Source organism: Poecilia latipinna, unplaced genomic scaffold, assembly GCF_001443285.1.
Source record: "Poecilia latipinna isolate Pla-1442-1.1 unplaced genomic scaffold, P_latipinna-1.0 Scaffold213, whole genome shotgun sequence".
NCBI classification, from domain to species: domain Eukaryota; kingdom Metazoa; phylum Chordata; class Actinopteri; order Cyprinodontiformes; family Poeciliidae; genus Poecilia; species Poecilia latipinna.
In genome coordinates, this window is record NW_015112829.1 from 18984 (window position 1) to 37261 (window position 18278).

The 18278-nt window shown below is 40.2% G+C and overlaps 1 protein-coding gene across 1 annotated transcript in view; it reads left to right on the forward strand.

Annotated features, from left to right (window-relative positions):
* Nucleotides 1-18278, forward strand: part of lrrk2 (leucine-rich repeat kinase 2) — a 46456-nt gene that overhangs the window by 16571 nt on the left and 11607 nt on the right. The window contains exons 9-39 of the mRNA XM_015031625.1: nucleotides 152-300; nucleotides 379-458; nucleotides 541-647; nucleotides 1499-1628; nucleotides 2679-2803; nucleotides 3912-4039; nucleotides 4169-4313; nucleotides 4890-5029; nucleotides 5764-5889; nucleotides 6411-6581; nucleotides 6685-6946; nucleotides 7072-7260; nucleotides 7880-7995; nucleotides 8102-8171; nucleotides 8836-9032; nucleotides 9132-9382; nucleotides 9933-10081; nucleotides 10938-11031; nucleotides 11124-11310; nucleotides 11385-11566; nucleotides 12269-12483; nucleotides 13500-13627; nucleotides 13712-13930; nucleotides 14623-14824; nucleotides 15008-15096; nucleotides 16021-16208; nucleotides 16295-16449; nucleotides 17042-17188; nucleotides 17382-17573; nucleotides 17769-17915; nucleotides 18006-18118. Of these exons, the coding sequence (XP_014887111.1) occupies nucleotides 152-300; nucleotides 379-458; nucleotides 541-647; nucleotides 1499-1628; nucleotides 2679-2803; nucleotides 3912-4039; nucleotides 4169-4313; nucleotides 4890-5029; nucleotides 5764-5889; nucleotides 6411-6581; nucleotides 6685-6946; nucleotides 7072-7260; nucleotides 7880-7995; nucleotides 8102-8171; nucleotides 8836-9032; nucleotides 9132-9382; nucleotides 9933-10081; nucleotides 10938-11031; nucleotides 11124-11310; nucleotides 11385-11566; nucleotides 12269-12483; nucleotides 13500-13627; nucleotides 13712-13930; nucleotides 14623-14824; nucleotides 15008-15096; nucleotides 16021-16208; nucleotides 16295-16449; nucleotides 17042-17188; nucleotides 17382-17573; nucleotides 17769-17915; nucleotides 18006-18118 (4793 nt within the window). The remainder of the gene's footprint in view (nucleotides 1-151; nucleotides 301-378; nucleotides 459-540; nucleotides 648-1498; nucleotides 1629-2678; nucleotides 2804-3911; nucleotides 4040-4168; nucleotides 4314-4889; nucleotides 5030-5763; nucleotides 5890-6410; nucleotides 6582-6684; nucleotides 6947-7071; nucleotides 7261-7879; nucleotides 7996-8101; nucleotides 8172-8835; nucleotides 9033-9131; nucleotides 9383-9932; nucleotides 10082-10937; nucleotides 11032-11123; nucleotides 11311-11384; nucleotides 11567-12268; nucleotides 12484-13499; nucleotides 13628-13711; nucleotides 13931-14622; nucleotides 14825-15007; nucleotides 15097-16020; nucleotides 16209-16294; nucleotides 16450-17041; nucleotides 17189-17381; nucleotides 17574-17768; nucleotides 17916-18005; nucleotides 18119-18278) is intronic.

The window sequence follows — 18278 nt, forward strand, 5'->3', positions numbered from 1 at the left end:
TTTTTTTTACATCGGCGGAATTTATGATAAAGTTTTGCACACATTTGTAATGGAAACACAGCTGGTGTTCCATACATCTAAACAAGATTATATTTCTTCTGCTTTTTTTAATGGATGTACTGCATCGTGCTATCCGCTTGCCACACTGCAGCTGCAACCATCGTACAGAACAAAACAGTGGCGGAGGAAGGACAGAAGGAAGAGGAGAGGGGCCCAGAGGAGGTGGAGAACCTGGGGCTGGACTGGATGGAGGACTGCTGCACGGCGCTGGACCTCCATGCAGCCGAGCCGGCTGTTCAGGTCAGTGCTGCAGCTCGTAGCCGCTGGCGCTTTAGAAACTCTTAAAGTCACCATCTAACTCCCTTTTTCCCATCTCAGGAAGCTGCGAGCTGGGCCATTCACAGTCTGTTACTGCATGGAGCCCAACTTAACCCTTCAGAAGAGGAGCAGGATGACAGGTATGTAGGAGTTTAAAGGGGAAAAAAAGCCTTCTGAATGAGTTAAACACTGTTTCATGGAAGCTGGATGACTGTTTTTCAGGACTCCTGTTCACAGACAGTTAATGGCTACCATGCTGGTTCACTCCTCCTCTTCCAGTGTGTTCATTGCTGCTACCAGCGCCATCGCCACGCTCATTACCAACAACAGTGAGTTTTCAGAAACACATATTTACTCCACATGTGCTGAGTTATGCATCTAGTTGTTGCATACTTACAGATATTCACATTGACAGTCGTATTCAGTATATAGTATTGGGATCAAGTATCAAATTTTAGTAATTACTTAAAAAAACAACAACAAAAAGACCCAAGGGTGACTAACTACAGAGGCATTGAGTCAATGAGTCAAACCATGGAGATATGGCAAAGTGTTGCTGAGTCCATGTTAACAAGAGAGGAGATGGTCAGGGCATAGAGGTTTGGTTTGTATTGGTGAAATGTTGTGAAGGTCAGATTAAGGACATTAAGCTCTCTCCACTGGCCTTGAGCTAATCTGAAGACTAGCTATAGATTCTGTGACGACCTCAGGGCATTTTTGGTTTCCAGCATCATATCTGGGATCCCATTTTTTTTGGTTACAGTCCATATTAAATCTCTCAAATGGTACAGTGGTCTCAAACTACAATCCTCAAGGCTCAGTTTCCTGCAACTACTAGATGTCTCTGCTTCAGCAAACATGGCTCCAGTATTAGCTCATGAGCAGAGCTCTGCAGTGCTTGACTACATGCTAGTTAGGGAGTTTCATCATTCAATTCAAATATGTAAGATAAAGGACACACCTCAATGTTTTAGGACTCTGGCCCTCGAGGAATGCAAAATCCCTTCCTGCCACAGAGGAATTTCAGAATGTAGACAGACCAGTAAATTCAGAGATTTGCTTTTTGGCTCAGCTCACCACATCTGACTCATTTGGTTTTTATCTTCATTCTTTGGCCAAAGACTTCAAAACCATTCACTTCTTCGGCTACTTAAATAGAAACTGTCCACTTTGCTTGCAGGCAAAATGAGCTCCTTGCTGCTGTCTGGTGGCCTCCATGTCAATCTGGTAGAGATGATGAAGAGACATGCAAGCTCAGCAGAAGTTTCCATCAGCGCCTGCAAGTTGTTAAAGCTGCTTTTCCACGGAAGGTTTGGACCAAAAAATATTCAGTTTTTTAGAAGTATTACCAAAAGCCAAAGGTTAAAAGGAAATGCATAAAAAAAAAGCCTTACAATGTTTGAGTAAAGTCATCGATCTTAGGTGGAAGAGTTCAGGATCAGACTTTGAAATATCAGTGCTTTCTAAAAAAAAATAATAATAATAATAATAAATAAAAAGCCATAAAGATGGGTTAGCCTGCTGTTTTAAATTGTTTTTAGTGTTCAGTTATTTTTGAAAGATAGTTTATAAAATGTTATCTTTTTCATTGGGGTTTATTACAATATTCCTTATGTAATATTATTACTGATTAAGGAAAATTTAAAGTTGACTTGAAATTATACAGTTATAAGGTAATGGGATTTGATTTTACATTGGCATCTATAACTTTGTACGTTTTGATGATGTGATTGGTCAGACATTTTATCTTTGGACTGTTTCCTTGTTGAAGGTCTGTGACTGAAACGTTATGTAACATTTTACAAGATCAAGAGTTTGTGTCTGTCTCCCTTTTAAAAAATAATCAGCTATTATTTAAAATAAAGAAATAGAGCTAATTTCTTTGCTTAGCTAATTTTTTGAAGAAAAAATTATGTTTATTAAATTGACAACCAAAGAGCAGATTCCACTAAAGAGCAATATGAGGTACAACATTTCACTTCCCGTTGGTATAAAAAGTTTTTTCTTAGTTTCAGAACAAAAATAATCTTAACAATTAACAAAACATGAAACGGCCAGGTCAGCGCTCGTCTTAAAATAATAATGTAAAAGTTTCATAGAAGATTTGCTAATACAAACATCCTCAGTGGTAACAGAAACAATCCTAACGAACAAAAAGCAGTCATTCACCAGTGTTTCTCAAAGTGGCTTAAATGAAATATTTCTGAATAGAATTAAACAACTGAACATTTTCTATTTTTTCTTTTCGTTACGTTTTATCTGTACAGTTCGTTAATTGCATTGACATTTACGGAGGTTCGGTGTAGAGTTTCCATGAGTTCTGGTTGGTTTGTTAGTGAAAACTGTCCTTGTGTTTGTAGGACGGCCAGCCTGGATGAGCTGAACATGGCCATGAGTCAGATCCTCACCACCATGAAGAGCCACAACTTCCAATCAGAGGTCCAGCTGGCAGCCCTGGAGGCCAGTCTGATCTTCCTCTGCCCAGGTAAGCTGCTGCTCTGCTGGCAGGCTTTTTCACAGCTCAGGTGCTACTTTAAAGATGATCTGATAAGGTAAGATATACTTTATTGTTCCTTAAGGGAAATTCATTGCTGTTGGTGGGACAACTACAGCGAAATGTACAAACTCATTACAAAAATACAGGACATATCACAGCGTAGTCAAATTTCAGGAAAATGAGACTAGGCCTGTCACGATAACAAATTTTACTGGATGATGAATTGTCCCAGAAATGATTGCGATAAACGATAATGTTGTTTTGAGACCAATTTTCAAGTAATATATTGATAATGAGATTATAATGCAAGTTTGCTCTCTCAAAGAACTTAAATGAGACAGCTGTACTAAAACATGACAATAAAATTGCACCAACAACTAATTTAACAGCAGATGTTGCCCGTCCCAACACAACTCTATTGCTGTTGTAATATAAAACAAAGAAATGAAACAATTAAAATTAGGTAAAAAGGAGCAAATATCCAAATTACTGAATTCTGAAATGACAGCCACTCAATCCATATAAATGGCAATGATTTTTTTTTTCATGTCCATGTGTGGAAGGATAGATTGTAAGACACTTTTTTATGGAGAACACTGTGTTGTTTTCTTGATTTCTACAATTTTATATATAGCACGTCTTAACTGCAATTCTGATAGTTGTATTTCATGAAAATGGTCTTAATATAGTCCAAAGACACAACATACAGTACACTAAACATGGACCAGGATCAGGTCACTCAGTCTTAAGAGGATATAGTTAATGTGTGATATGTCCCGCTCTTGAAAGCTGCTTTATGCTTTCATTTTTCTGCAAACAAGACAAAAGAAGTCTCTGTACATGTTTCTTTTGCTGTAAAAACATCAGAAACATGCTTTTACAGCATGTTCTCTGTTTGGAGGAGGAATGCAAAGCTGATTCAGTGCTGCAGCTTTGTTTTTCTCTGCCTCTGCTTAAGAAAGTCGTCCACAGTGTTGTTTTAATTAGATTAGTCAGTGAGCACAGTGAGTTTTTTTTTTCCCCTCCTTCTGACTTTGTATGTTTTCTTGCCTTTATTTTGTCTGAACTTGTTTCCTTACTGTGTGGGAATTCCCAGACAGGAGTTTAAGGGAGAATGGTTCCTCCATCGCGGATCCCGACATGGCCGACGTGTCGCTGAGAGTCCTGAAGAACCAGTGTGTGGTGGAAGGGGCTCACACACACTACCTGGAAGCCCTCAACAGGGTGTGCAGCACAATTCTCTCTCAATATTCTTGGAATATTCTCAATATTTTTTTTTTACATTTTTAAATCAATCATTTACTTGGTACTTGGAATAAATATGTATTTCTTTGTGTGTGCATGTGTGTGTAGTTTATCAGCAGATCCGCCATACAGCAGTGCGGCCTGAAGGTGCTGTCATCCCTGGCTGATTGCTCAGGTGCAGTGGATCTGATGTGCCAGCAGGGGGCGATAGACACCGTGCTTCATACACTACATGCGTTCCCAGAGGATCGAGGTATATCATTGCCTTTGACAGAAATCACTCAGAATGAACTAAAGCAAACTTTTGTCATGGTTTAAAATGCATTTTAATAGAAAAAAAGTTTTCATTATTAATTTGACACCACAAACTAAGATAAATTGTACTAATTCTATAGTCATGTACAGGTCTGTGAAGGTTTTGATGCACAGTTGGATTTACTCTGGTTTTTGTATTTTTTTGTGAGCAGATTTCTAATTTCTGGTCTTGTATTAGCTAACTAATACTTCTCTCTAGTGACTATAAATAACAGTCTATGTTTTTTTTTTTCTTTCATACATAGCTGGAAAATAGTTTTGGTTAATCAAATCTTAGCACTGGAAAGTAGGAGTAAGAGTGACATTTTAAACTGTGTTTAAACAGAAGTGTTGCTTATTTGCACTGTCAACCTCTAGCTCTTCAGTTTGCTACATGCTAGTTAAATCCATTGACTGGTCAACAACTAGTCTCTAAGCTCCTCATTAATTCTGTTTATGAAGCCTTCCAACATGGAGAGGGTAATCTAAATGAAGCTGTTAAAAGATTAATTCTGATGTTTCCAATTCCTCCCAGAGATACACTATTGGGGTCTAACCCTGCTTAACTACCTCGTGACGAAGAAGAAGCTCTCCAGGATGATTGTACCAGTCCTGGCCTCCGTTGTGGTCGCCTCCCTAAGTCAGTACAAAGAAGATTCTGAGATGGTGCTGAAGGTGAGCCGTTTAGATCAATAGACATCATGTTAATTAGCTGTCTGGTGACTGAAACGCTCAAATAAAATGTACAATAGGTCTTAATGAATTAGGGTTCAATGCAGGAAGGAATCACATTCTATATATTATTGAATATTATCTGACGATTGACATGAGCTGAATGTTAAAATTTTGCATACATTTGTAATGGAAACGCAGTTACTGAGAGTCTTGGGGAGATGCGGACCAAAAAAGCAAACTCTGGTCTGCCTACAAAACTCGGGCTCGGGTTGGTTGAGGTGAACTCTGATGAGATTCAAATGCATGTATGAATGGAGACCAGACCAAAAGCAGGAAGCAAACTGTGGCACAGGGCATTCTGGGTAAATACAACCAAAACAAACGCACAAGTCTAGCATTAGCGGGAGAAATGGCTCGTGATCTTTTCCCAAAGAGAAATCCTACAACCGCTAAAATCTGACACCACTCCATTTTTGTTTACATTTCGTGAAGAAGGAAGTTGCGCTCACTGTCTTCTTCAGAGGTTTTCATTGTCATTTCCTTCAGTGGCTCAGGGTGCAGCGCCATCACTGGCGAGGAGGGGGAGCAGGTTGCTCAAACGGTTTAGCTTGTTTGACACAGTGCATTGTGGAAGCAAACTGCACCAGCTGAAAATGTAACAAATACTATTATTCTAGTCTGCCGGACTATCTGGTGTGAAAACACCCTCAGTGTTTTAAATGTGGACCTTCCAGTGTTTTCAGGTGGCCCTGCGGATGCTGGACGCCTGCTCGGGGGCAGCAGCTGAACTGCAGAGAGAAGACTTTGACAGGCAAATCTTCCAGCACCTTATAGAGGGGAGGGAGCAGAGCGTCAGCCCAGTAAGTTTATGTTCAGATATGTTTTGAGTGCAGTGTCTTAGGGTTTTTTCCCCACATCTGAGGTATTTAGTACTGTACATTCAAAACAAACGTTGGTTCATTTCACATTTAGTGTGGTTTGTTTGTGTTAAAGCAATTACAGTATTACAGTATTACGTTAGGAGATCATCTACTCCAAACAGTGTCTGTGCGGTTCCAAACAAACTTCAGAGCAGTTTGTTTAGAGTTTGAACGTGAACCAACGTCGATCCAAACTTTAGCAGTATGCATGTACTTCCTCATGAACTTTTTACTCAAAATCTTATCCTTCTCCTTTTTGCTTCCGTGCAGCAGGTTGTTGTGTTTCTTGTAAATCAGGTGAATGCTGCAAGCTTGAACCAAACGCCTTCCCGTAGGCAGTTTGTGTTGTATTGTGAGATGACGTTGTAGAGTAAACCCTCCAATAAAACATCGGCTGGGCATCTTTACCGCGAAGCCCTAAAACCCTTCTTCTACCCATGACTGTCTTTGTCTGCCACCAGCTGCGGAAAGCTGTGTGTCTGGCTTTGTCCAAGATGTGGAGCGACTCGGAGCTGCACTACAGCATGCTGGAAAAAGCCTGCATGGACGGCAACACGCTGATGGCAGAGTGCCTCATCGAGCTGGGCGCCGACATCAACAGGAAGGCAAAAACAGAGTCTCTTATCTATCAGGTTAGCCCCTGAAAATGTTAGCTTAAAACCGTTTTTCTGTAGGTTCAGGTCAGTTTTGATAGATGTGATATGTGGTGATGATGCGGTTTTATGAATTTTTGAGGTGTGTGAGAATGGAGGTCCTCTGGAGCTGGTGGAGCTCTTGCTGAGCACAGGCGCTCCGGAGCAGCAGCTCCGCAGGGCTCTGGCTGTGAGCGTGAAGAGGGCCGACGGGCCCATCGTCATCCTGCTGCTCAGCCGGCTCGGTCTGGACTTCAACAACAGCGCCCTCTGTCTGGGAGGCTTCAGACTGGGCAGATTGGACTCCGCTTGGCTGAGCCCCCTGCTGGCCGAACGGGGCAGGGCATACAGTCTGCGCTACAGCAGTGAGAAGCATTTGCAGTTTCTGTCTTAGTAGTGCTTCCTGTTATCTCACAGCTTTGGAAAATGATTATGTTGTTGAAATTAGCAGCACAGCTTCTATCTGCTTGTTCTGTTGTCACTCTTAAAGGTAAAGGTGTGAGTTTGGCCAGGTACATTCAGTCCCTGCAGAGGTCCAAGAGCGTCGGCGGTATTTCCAGACCCATCTCAGACCAGTGTCTGACTTCCGGCTACATTTCAGACGAGAGCGATGACTCCAGCTTCAGCGCCGCGTCGATGGATGACAGCTTGTTTATGAATGATGAAATAGAGAGTGATGGTAAATTATTTCTGCTTCTGCTTTTTGTTTCTCTATATCACATAAAGATAACTTGAGTAAATACAAAAAGCTGTTTTTAAATTACGTTTGTAATTTCTTAAGAAGAAAAAGAAGACCTATCCAAACCAAACTGACAATTCCTGAAAAGTCTTTGCCCCTAAATATATTAACTGGTTGTGGCATTATATTGCTATGAAAGAATATTGGCCAAATCTTTATTGCAAAATTGTTTTAAACAGACATATTTGAAGATTTTTAAGAAGTGGCGACCTGAGAAACATTTTGAATGGATGGCCAAACAAAAAACGTTTTATATAACATTATTGTATGCATATATAAAAACTGTTGCTTATATATATATATGTGTGTATAAGCTTCCATTTCACATATATATAATAAATATTGAAGATATAAATGGGGAAACAGGCTTTTTCGATTTACTTCTGTTTGTCTAATACTAACATTTGTTTGATGATCTGAAATACCTTAGCGCACCAAAGACTAGAAACAAAATGATCCTGTATACGGTACTTGTTCATTTCTCTATTGGGTATGAATGGAAACTGTTTGTGTTGATTTTGCTCAATTCCTTCTTTCTTTTGTTCTTTACTCGGTTTAGGAAGTGATTCAGTGCCAGGGGCTCTGTCTCCAAAGTCAAAGAACAACTCCGTGGAGGAGCTGAGGGGAGACTCCGTCAAAAGGAAGCAGGGACGTCACAGGCACTCCAGTGCAGAGGTCGTTTATTCTTTCAAACTCATTACGGTTCAGTTTCCTTGCTTGCTTTACTTTGTGCAACGTCGGATTCAGGATGTTCTTTTCCATCTGTTTGATACATATGCAGAGTCCTCAACCTGAAAATGAAAATAATGAATTGATTAATAGAAGATACGTAAGGAGAAACTCTAAGCCAGGTAAGTCTGTCCAAAGGAAAAGAAAGAAAGAAAAAATAATATTTTCTTGGCTGGAGTATTGAGCCTCTGGCCAAGAGGCACAATACTCTGAATTATTTCTGTGTCTTATTTATTCATTTAATTTGTTTTGTCTGGTTGTTTCATTTGACCAGACAAAACAACAGAGCTTAAAAAAACAGCATAAAAATTATCTGTAATTGTAGCAAATATTAATGTGTAATTTAGGGCTGCAAATAACGATTATTTTAATGATTGGATTATTCTATCAATTATTCTGTTGATTAATCGATTAATTGGATACGGAAATTGACACTCTGCAGATTTTTCATTTAACCACTTGAGTGTGTTTTATGCTATATTAAAACACTCTGAGTAAATAATGCAACTATTTTTTAAAATAAGAAAGTGAATATTTTATTGCAAAAGCTGCAATAACAAAGCGTGCCTTTATTGAATTTGAACTCCAATATGTATGTATATATCTTGGAATAATTACTTAATTACTGCTCTGAATATGTTGGGGGGTTTTTCTATCAAATTATATATTTTTTTGAGTTAACGATTAGTCGATTACTAAATTAGTTGACGATTATCTCAACAATTGATTAATCACAATCAATCATTTCAGCCCCAGTGTAATTGTGTTCTGGTTCGTCGTCCTCAGTGCTGGGCTCTGGTGAGAACTCCGCTGCTCTTTTCAAAGAAAAGGAGAGGATCCGCCTGCTGGACCTGTCAGGGAACGAGCTGGACTCTCTGTCCTGTTTCCTTGACGATGCTGTTGTCCAGCAGCAGCTGTGGCACGTCCATCGCCTGGACCTGAGCAACAACGTTCTGCTGGAGTTCCCCTCTGCCATCTGCCAGGTAACACACTTCAGCCAAATATGATAATTAGGTTGTATAACAGAGGAGAGTTTGACTCTTTTGTTTCTTGTTTTGGTTTTGGTTTTTGTTTTGGTGCAGAGTTTGAAGAGTCTGACCCGTCTGGACTTGCAGGGTAACCAACTTCGGTCGTTGCCAGACGACCTGCTGGCTTTGCCCTCGCTGAGCACACTTAATGTTTCCCGTAACTGCATCGGCCCCATGCTGACCTTCAACCCCGCTGTCACCTGCCTCTCACTGAGGCAGCTCAATCTGTCATTCAATAAAATCACCACATTCCCCTACGAACTGGGCCGGATCATGGGAAAGCTGGAGGAGCTGTTTATGGACGGGTGAGCTGTCTGGCAAACTGGTCATTTTATAGAGTTCAAAAATACTTATTATATTTCAAACTTTTAGTAAGGTGGGGTCAGATTTCTTTTTACCATGACTTTATGGAGTTTCAAGTTTTAAATTACTTCAAAAGGACAAAAATGTTTTATCCATAAATGTTTTCCATATTTGGTATTGATTTTATTTAACTCTGTTGTTTTAACATTTTAACACAGTTTTCAATTAATTTAGTCAGTTTGTTTTTATGATTTGTTTTATATTACTTGTTACTGATCTTCAGCACTTTGTTTCAGCTGTAGCGGTGTTACAAATAAAGTTGATGATGCTGATATTTTATGAAACTTTTCCTTTTGCGCTTTTGGCAAAACATAACTTAAGTACAGTTATTGTGGACAAACATCATTTTTGTCTTTTTTTTTTTTTTGGCCCAAAATGATTTTTGGCAAAAAAAAAAAAAAAAAAAAAAAATTTTTGGTTTTTAATTTAGGAAGGTGCTTATATGAAAAATTGCTGCCTGGAAACATGCTTTTCTTTCCTTTGGTCTTTCAGTAACGGTTTAACTGAGCTGTGCTCGGCTCTCCATCTCCCGGAAGTCAAGCTGCTGGATGTGAGCAAGAATAACGTGGAGAATATTTCTCCTGACTTTCTGACCAGCTGCCCTAAACTGGAAACTTTGAATGCTTCAAACAACAAAATAAGTAAGCACTAATGTGAGATGGATGTTTGTTTTTGTACAGTCAAGAATGACTGATACTTTCTGATAACGTAGACAGACACTGACCTGATTCAAGCAGAAACTATGTGAAGGTGGAAGGTGCAATCAACAATCAAGAGTACGGTGAAGACATCTGCAGATGCTTAGTTATGTCATCAGTATGTTTTATTCAGTTTAGCTATTTAAGTGGGAACGTGATCTGTAGAAATTCAGATGAAGTTGTATTTCTACAGGAAACCTTTCCAAGTTGGCAGAACCTTTAAAGTGAGGAACTACCACTGACATTAAGCTAAAAAGTTAATTGCGCTAACCCCAAAGCACTAATCGTAAACATTAGTTTGGCTAACGCTAAAGCAGTACACCAACAAGGTATTTAGTAGAAGATAATGCTAAAAAGCTAACTTCAATTCAAATTATATATGCCCTTGAAAGACTACAACCCTTGAGCACCAATTTTTATTTTCAGTAATCATAATTTACATGTTCTGTTTATTTGTTTAAACATTGTTCTCTACTGTCTGTGTTTTTGCCCTTCTATGCTTCTTGTTTGAAATAGTTATTTGGAAAAATAGAGAGGAGAGGAAATGGGATTGATGTATAAAAAGTTTTCACTCATTTCAAAATAAGAGCATGAGTGTAAATGTCTAACTACTTGAAGAATCTTTTTAAGTCGACAATCACAGCTTCAACACAGATGCCAAACTTTAGTCAAGACATTTTCTGACAAGTGAAGATCATTTTTCTGGGTCTGGGTTTAAATCCCTTAGTTATTCAGTTGCATTCACTTTACATTCATATTATTCAATCTAAATAAATCAATGTTACCTATGCCTGTCCAGGTTCCCTTTCCCAGCTGCCAACCAAGGTCACAACGTTGAAACTGGCTAACAACAAGTTCACTCACGTTCCTGAGGCCATACTGAATCTACCAAAGTACGTCCTGAAAAATAAAACGACGCCTTTTCGTGTCTCGTAGTCAGATGAGCAGATTCCGCAGTACTTAAGGCCTCGTTCTCTCTGTCCAGTTTACGCTCAGTGGACATGAGGACCAACAGCATCGACGTTCTACCTGGTCCGGGCTCCTGGGTGTCTGGTAACATCCGAGAGCTGATGTTCAGTCAGAACGGCATCACAGGTTTGGATCTGAGTGGGCCGATCTGCAGATGGTCCAGACTGGAGAAGCTCCATCTGAGTGACAACAAGCTTAAAGAGGTGAAGATGCAGAAATGAAGAATATTTGTGGCAGGAGAACATCGTTTAAACACTGTTGTGTTGTTTCCTTGCAGATCCCGCCGCAGATCGGCATGTTGGAAGGCCTGAACTCTCTGGATGTGAGTCGGAACACCAGACTGAAGTCGTTCCCGGATGAAATGGGAAAGCTGGGCAGACTGTGGGACCTGCCTCTGGACGGCCTTCGACTGGACCTGGATCTGAAACTTATAGGCAACAAGACCAAAGACATAGTCAGGTCAGCAGCGTTCTTATTTTTAAATATAAACTTACACCAGTTGTGTCCATAGTTGGTCCTCGATGGTCGGCATCCTGCATGTTTCAGTTCTCTCCCTGGTTTAGCACACCTGGATCAATTGATGGCTCATTTAAGAAGAGCATCGACATGCTGAGGAGGATGTTACTACCACCAGGGAGAGAACTGAAACATGCAGGGTGATGCCGACCTTGGAGGACCCACTTTGGGCACCGCTGACTTGTACTGCAAAAGCACAAAATCTTACAAAGTGTCTTTGGGCCAGTTTTTAGTGCAAATATCTGAGTACATTTGAAATAAGACTAAACTAACTTGCATCTACATTTTCAGCAAGATATAGGAACTTGTTTTAAGAAAATAATTCCTTAATATTGATGAGAAGTACTAGTTATAAGTGAATTAATCTGCTAGTGGGAGAGGCCAGCTCTGTGAGGCAGAAGCTTGGAAACTGCAGCTGCAAGGAGGTGGAACGAACTCCACGTTTGGTTTTGATGAGGGACTAATTTTATAACATGATGTAAAGCTCAAAAATGTTGATTTCACATAATATTGCCACTTTAAAACAAGCCGTTATGCTGAAAAGTTAATTATAAGTTAGTTTTGTCTTATTTGAAGTGTACAAAGATATTTGCACCTTGTACTAAGTCACTCTCAGAAAATCAAGTAGTCTGTCCCGTTTCCCAGGTTCCTGCAGCAGCGCCTGAAGAAGGCAGTGCCGTACCACCGCATGAAGCTCATCGTGGTGGGGACCACCAGCTGCGGGAAGACCACCCTCGTCAGGCAGCTGATGAAGATGAAGCGGCCCCAGCCGAACTCAAAGCAGAGCGCTGTGGACGTTTTCGACTGGACCGTCAAGGAACGGGACAAGAAAATGTTGCTGAACGTCTGGGACTTCTCAGGTTGGCTCACATTGCAAATGTGACTTGAGAAATATGTGTGGGCAAAAAACGGTGGAAGTGCTGCTTGTCTAACAAGTTGGATGGGGGAAAAAAAACATATAAAGGTGCAGTAACCTGAATTCGATAAGTGTGCTTACTCATATGTTTTTGAAAATGGATCAAAAATCGAGTGAAACAGTTAGTCTTCTTGAGAATATAACATGAAACTAATGAAACTAACTTAAAGTACAGTTCAGCTGTCCTGGAAGGATTTTTGTGACATTTGCTCATTTGCATCATCCAGCTGACACCATAGTTTGCAGAGAAGTTACAAAAAAAAATCACATATTAAGATATGGCAGGAACACTGAAGAAACTTCTGCTGTTTCTGTACTCTTGTCTTCTTTTCAATGTCTGGGCTAAGAAGAAGAGTCAAAGACAGAATCCTTTTCTTCCTTAAAAAGCCTGTGGTATAGTAAAAACTTGTTGGAAAACATCTTGTGGTGTAATCAAAGCAAGCTAATATTTTTTTAGCTGCACAAAAAACACAAACAAAAAACAAACTGAAAACAACATGTTGGTGCTGTGGTGCCATCAAGCTGTGGGATTGCTTTGACATCAGATGGAATTGAGTATTTTGTTAAGGTGAATGAAATCAGTCAGTTCTGACCCCAAATCTCCACTTTCAGATTAAACAGAGTTTTAGTTTTCTAGCGTCACATGGAGCCTGAGAACTCACTTAAAGTCAAGAATGAAATAATTCACCTCTGCAAAACAGAATGGACAATGTTCCCAAGTAAAACTATGGGAAGGTGACTCTTACCAAAGAAGACAGAATGATTAAACTGAATCAAAGTCCTTTAAAATATGTTAGCGTAAGGGTGTGCACATTTATGCAAGCAGGCTATTGCACCTTTTTCAGCCACATTAAAAGGTTTATTTGTGGGTTCATGTTTTCATTTCACAAAAACTTGCCATTTTACCACAAGTAAAGGGCTTTTAGAAGCACATCAGTTCTAATCTTGTTTGCTCCACAGGTGGAGAGGAGCTCACAGGCTCTCACCCTCTCTTCCTCACATCCAGAGCGCTCTATCTGGTCGTCTACGACTTCAGTAAGGGACCCAGTCAGGTGGACGCTCTTAAGCCCTGGCTCTTTAACATTAAAGTGAGCCACACACTAAACGCACAACGCATTTAATTTTATCACGGTTTCCCCAACACATTCATTTGTTTTGTGTTTTTTCCTCAGGCAGTGGCTCCGCTGTCTCCAGTCATCCTTGTTGGAACCCACACCGATGTGAGCGAGGAGCCGCAGATCCAGTCGTGCCTGAGTAAAATCAGAGTGGAGCTGCTGAACCATCAGGGCTTCCCGGCCATCAGAGACTGTCACATGGTCTCGCTCTGCGAGGACTCGGACTCCATCGCCAAACTCCGTAAGGCGGTCATCAGAGAGGTCACCAACTTCAAGGTAAACGCAAAGAAACATGAAACCAGGCATCTGAGCAGCCACCCCACTACTTACATTATGTAAAATCAACTTTTTTGAGCTGTACATCATGAAATATGAAATTAAATTATATCAGACTTGTTTAGCACATTTTTTTAAGTAGTATTGACTCTAGTGACCTTTATTTGAGAGATCAGACAGGAAAGTGATTAATGAGAGAAGGGGAAGACATGCGGCGAAGGTCACCAGGTTGGGATTCGAACCTGTGACGTTCAGGTTGAGAACTAAGGCCTCAATACGTTGGTTTTGCTTTACCCCATGCCACCTCAGCTCCCCGTATAGCAATTTTAATAGTTTTTTATAATGTTATTCCCTCATCAAAAACATATCTGGAGTTGCTTTGATTCTTTCATACATGTTTGAAAACTCCTTTAATCTCTCATGGCAACCACTCAGCTGCGCAAAACACCTGGATGGACCTAGCCCCGCCTTCAAGGACAAAGCTCCTCCTCTAGCTGCAGTTTCCAAGCTTTCGCCTCACAGACTGACAAAGTCAGAGCACAAAGTCAAATTTCTTTAGTCATACTTGATATATAGCATTTTTATAACAACTGAAGGCAACATAATTAATTGATTGTGCAATAAAGTGGCACTCCATGCCTGGAAAACACATAACACTGCCCCTTTAACACACACCTCATCTGTTTGTCCAGATTCAAGGCCAGCAGGTTATGGGTCAGTTGGTGCCAGACTGCTACGTGGAGCTGGAGCGCAGAATTCTCCAAGAGAGGAACAGAGTCCCGCCAGAGTTTCCCGTCCTCAGGTACGACAAGGTTCTGCAGCTTATCCAGGAGAGTCAGCTGCAGCTGGAGGAAGCCGAACTCCCCCACGCCATCCATTTCCTCAGTGAAGTGGGTCAGTTAAGAACTGGACTTTATTTCTGACACTAACACTAGTTTCCAACATATAATGACAATGTCTAAAATCTGTTTAAATCCCGTGTTCCTGCTGAGGTAAAATCAGTTTTTGTACAGCAATATTTTGTGCTTTAAAGAAATATAAACCCTCTAACAGCTTGTAATTTATTTTTCATTTAAGGAATTTTATTACATTTTGACGACCCTGCTCTCCAACTTCAAGAACTTTACTTTATCTACCCACAGTGGTTGTGTAACATTCTGTCTCAGGTAAGCATGTGAAGTACATAATTTTTCCCCCTCAGTACATTATAACACTGAAATCATCTTTTATCAATGGGGGGCGCACAGTATTATGTGGAATAAGGTATATATAGATTGTGATTAATTCATATTTTACTCGATATTATTATTTTTAATCAATACAGTCATTTTTTGTCACATAAAATCTAAAGCAAATGTGAGCATCAACTGCATAACTGCAGACTAAATATAATATTGGCATACAAAGTGAATTCAGGGAATTCAAGGATATTGCATCCAAGCAGTTCTTTGTAATTGAAATACTGATATTGTATTGATATTGCAATGGCAAATTTTGATATTTTGTGGCTTTGTTAGATTTGGGCAGTGGCAGGTCCAAATCTACCAGATTTTGTTGTGCTAGCCCTAATGCACTAATCATAAACATTAGTTCTCTTGGCACTAAAGTACTATGACAACATGGTATTTAGCAGAAAAATTAATTTAGGGGAAGCTAAGAGTGCTAAACATTATCAAAGTTTGCAAAAAATGCTAAAGCGCTGAACTTAAAATTAGTTTTGCCATTAGCGGATTAGCAGACGAGTGCCTACCAGTGGAATTGGTGTTCCAAACTTCGGGCCTTTTCTATTTATTTTTATACATGAATTACTTCACCATAGTTCTATTTTCAGGAAAGTTCTATTTTACCATTCAGTGTTTATATGCAAACAAAGCTTTTCCCTAGAGCTCAGTTCATTCACCAATGAGAAAAATAAACTGGACTTAAAGTCTTCAGCTTCATTGACATTTTCATAGTCATCCCTCTCCTCAGGCTGAAAATCTGTGTCCTGCTTAATAAAATCTTTGAGTTTGTGCTTAAGTCGTATCTAAACACTCTTAGCAATGTATGTGAAAACTGTGGGACACATGCCGTGTCTGTCCGCTGTGCAGAAACTGACCTTGAAGAGCTGTGGCCTCTTGGAGCAACCAAAGGGAGTGGTCCAGCGTTCTGTTGTGGAAAGGTTTCTGTTGGAGACCAAATGTTTCCCCAAGAGCCACATGCTCCAGTTTTTCAAACTTTTGGAGAAGTTTCAGATTGCCCTTCCTTTTGGTGAGGACCAGCTACTGGTACCCAGCAGGTACGTTAAGATTTCTTCATGTGGAAATACATCCATGTAGCGCTGCCAAGTTTGTGATGTTCTCTGATTCGTTCTGTTTTAAACAGTTTGTCCAAACACAGACCAGTTATAGAGCTACCTCACTGTGAGAACTCTGAGATGATTGTGCGTCTGTATGAAATGCCCTACTTCCCCATGGACTTCTGGTCTAGGCAGATCAGTCGCCTCTTAGAGGTCTCCTCGTATTTGCTCTGTGGAAGAGGTAAATCCAACAATGGCTGCCAGCATCAGTGCTGCTCACTGCATTTTGTCTGAATGTTGGAATATAATGCTCCCCCATCTTTGTTATATACATTTGACGTTGTAGCACACACAATTTGATCATCACATATGGTAAGCCTGGTTGCCACTGTTCAGTCCTGTACTGTACAGATGCTTTACTCACCTTCGGATGTTAGATGCTTGAAACTTTAAGGAAAAAATAGTCTAATATTGATCTGAGCTCCTGAGGGCACTGTGTGAACAATGACATTTATTTCCTGGATGGTCAGTTGACCTTTTAAAATAAAAGAATAAAGTAAACGACACAAGAACATTTAAAATAGTAACGTACCTGGGAATGACAGCAGAACACTGTGAATTCCATACTATGGATTCCAGTTGACGCCCCGCTCACGACAGAAGTGACACAAATACAGGTTCTGATGTTCCTCAAATTCCACTTCAATTCCTCTAGTATTCCTTTAGCGTAAAAATGTCAAATGTTGGGAATCAGCAATAGCAGCTTAACAAATTTCCAGGAAAGACAGACAGTGGATATTAACTTTGTCACTTTTTTTTCTCTCTCTCTCTAGAAAAGGTGCTTCGACCCAACCGTATTTACTGGAGGCGAGGTATTTACCTGAACTGGTCCCCTGACGCGTACTGTCTGATGGAGGCTGCTTCAGAGGAACAGAGTCCCTCCAGCTTTGTGAGGATAACCGTTCCCTCGTCTCAAAAAGGTACCAAAGGGTGCAAACTGTATGGTCTCAAACATGATAAAACAATTGTAAATCCAGATGGTTATTTGCATCAGCAATTTATTCCATTTGATGCCTCTTACTTTTTATTTTTCTGGACTGTTTCTAAAAATAATCCACATAATTGACATCATGACAGCATTACTTTGTTTTCCCCATTTCTCCTTCTGTCCAGGCCGAGTGTTACTGGGCCAAGTGGTGGACCATGTTGACTCCGTACTGGAGGAATGGTTTTCTGGTCTGCTCAACACCGACGTGCATGGCAATGGAGGAGCTTTGCTAAAGAAGTGGGCTCTCTACAGTTTTGAAGATGGCCAGGAGTGGAGCAAGATTCTACTGGAAGACCTTTGTAACCATTTTGATGAAGGTACATCCTTTTAATGCCCAACAGTAAATTCAGCACCTATGCTGATGGCATCGTCGTCTTTTTGGTTTTTCTCTTCTGATGATATTTGGTTGCCAAATATGAGTTGACTTCCTAAAAGTGATTCTAAAACTCCCAGTGCATAGTCCCAGCATTACTCAAACTAAAAAATAAACCTAATGACCGTGTTGATTCTAGATTTCTTGATGGTGAACCCAGAGAATCCGCGCTGCAAGCTTCCGATCTCTCAGATCGCCCCAGACCTGGTGCTGAGTGACCAGCCTGCAGGGATTTCACTGGATGGCGAGGAATTGGAAATAGACCTCTCCAAAGAACATAGACTAGGTACAGCTTTTTGTTTTTTTTTGTAAAATAAGTCTCCTGAAATAGTTTGTCCTATAACAACTTAATATTTGTAAATCTTATATTCTAAAGGGGACGGAGGTTTTGGAACAGTTTATCGAGGAATTTATAAAAACGAAGAAGTCGCTGTGAAGGTTTTCAACAAGCATGCTTCTGATCTTTACATCCACAGACTCCTCAGACAGGTACTGCTGGAAGGGTTCTGCCGCAGCAATGGATGTTGTTGGGTTTTAGACATTTGTAGAAGTCGATGATTGGCTGTTTTTTTTGGGGGGGTGGGGGGGGGGTTGTTATAAAAACTGTTTCATAAAAGTAGAAAAAAAAACCCATTTTCTTTCACAGATA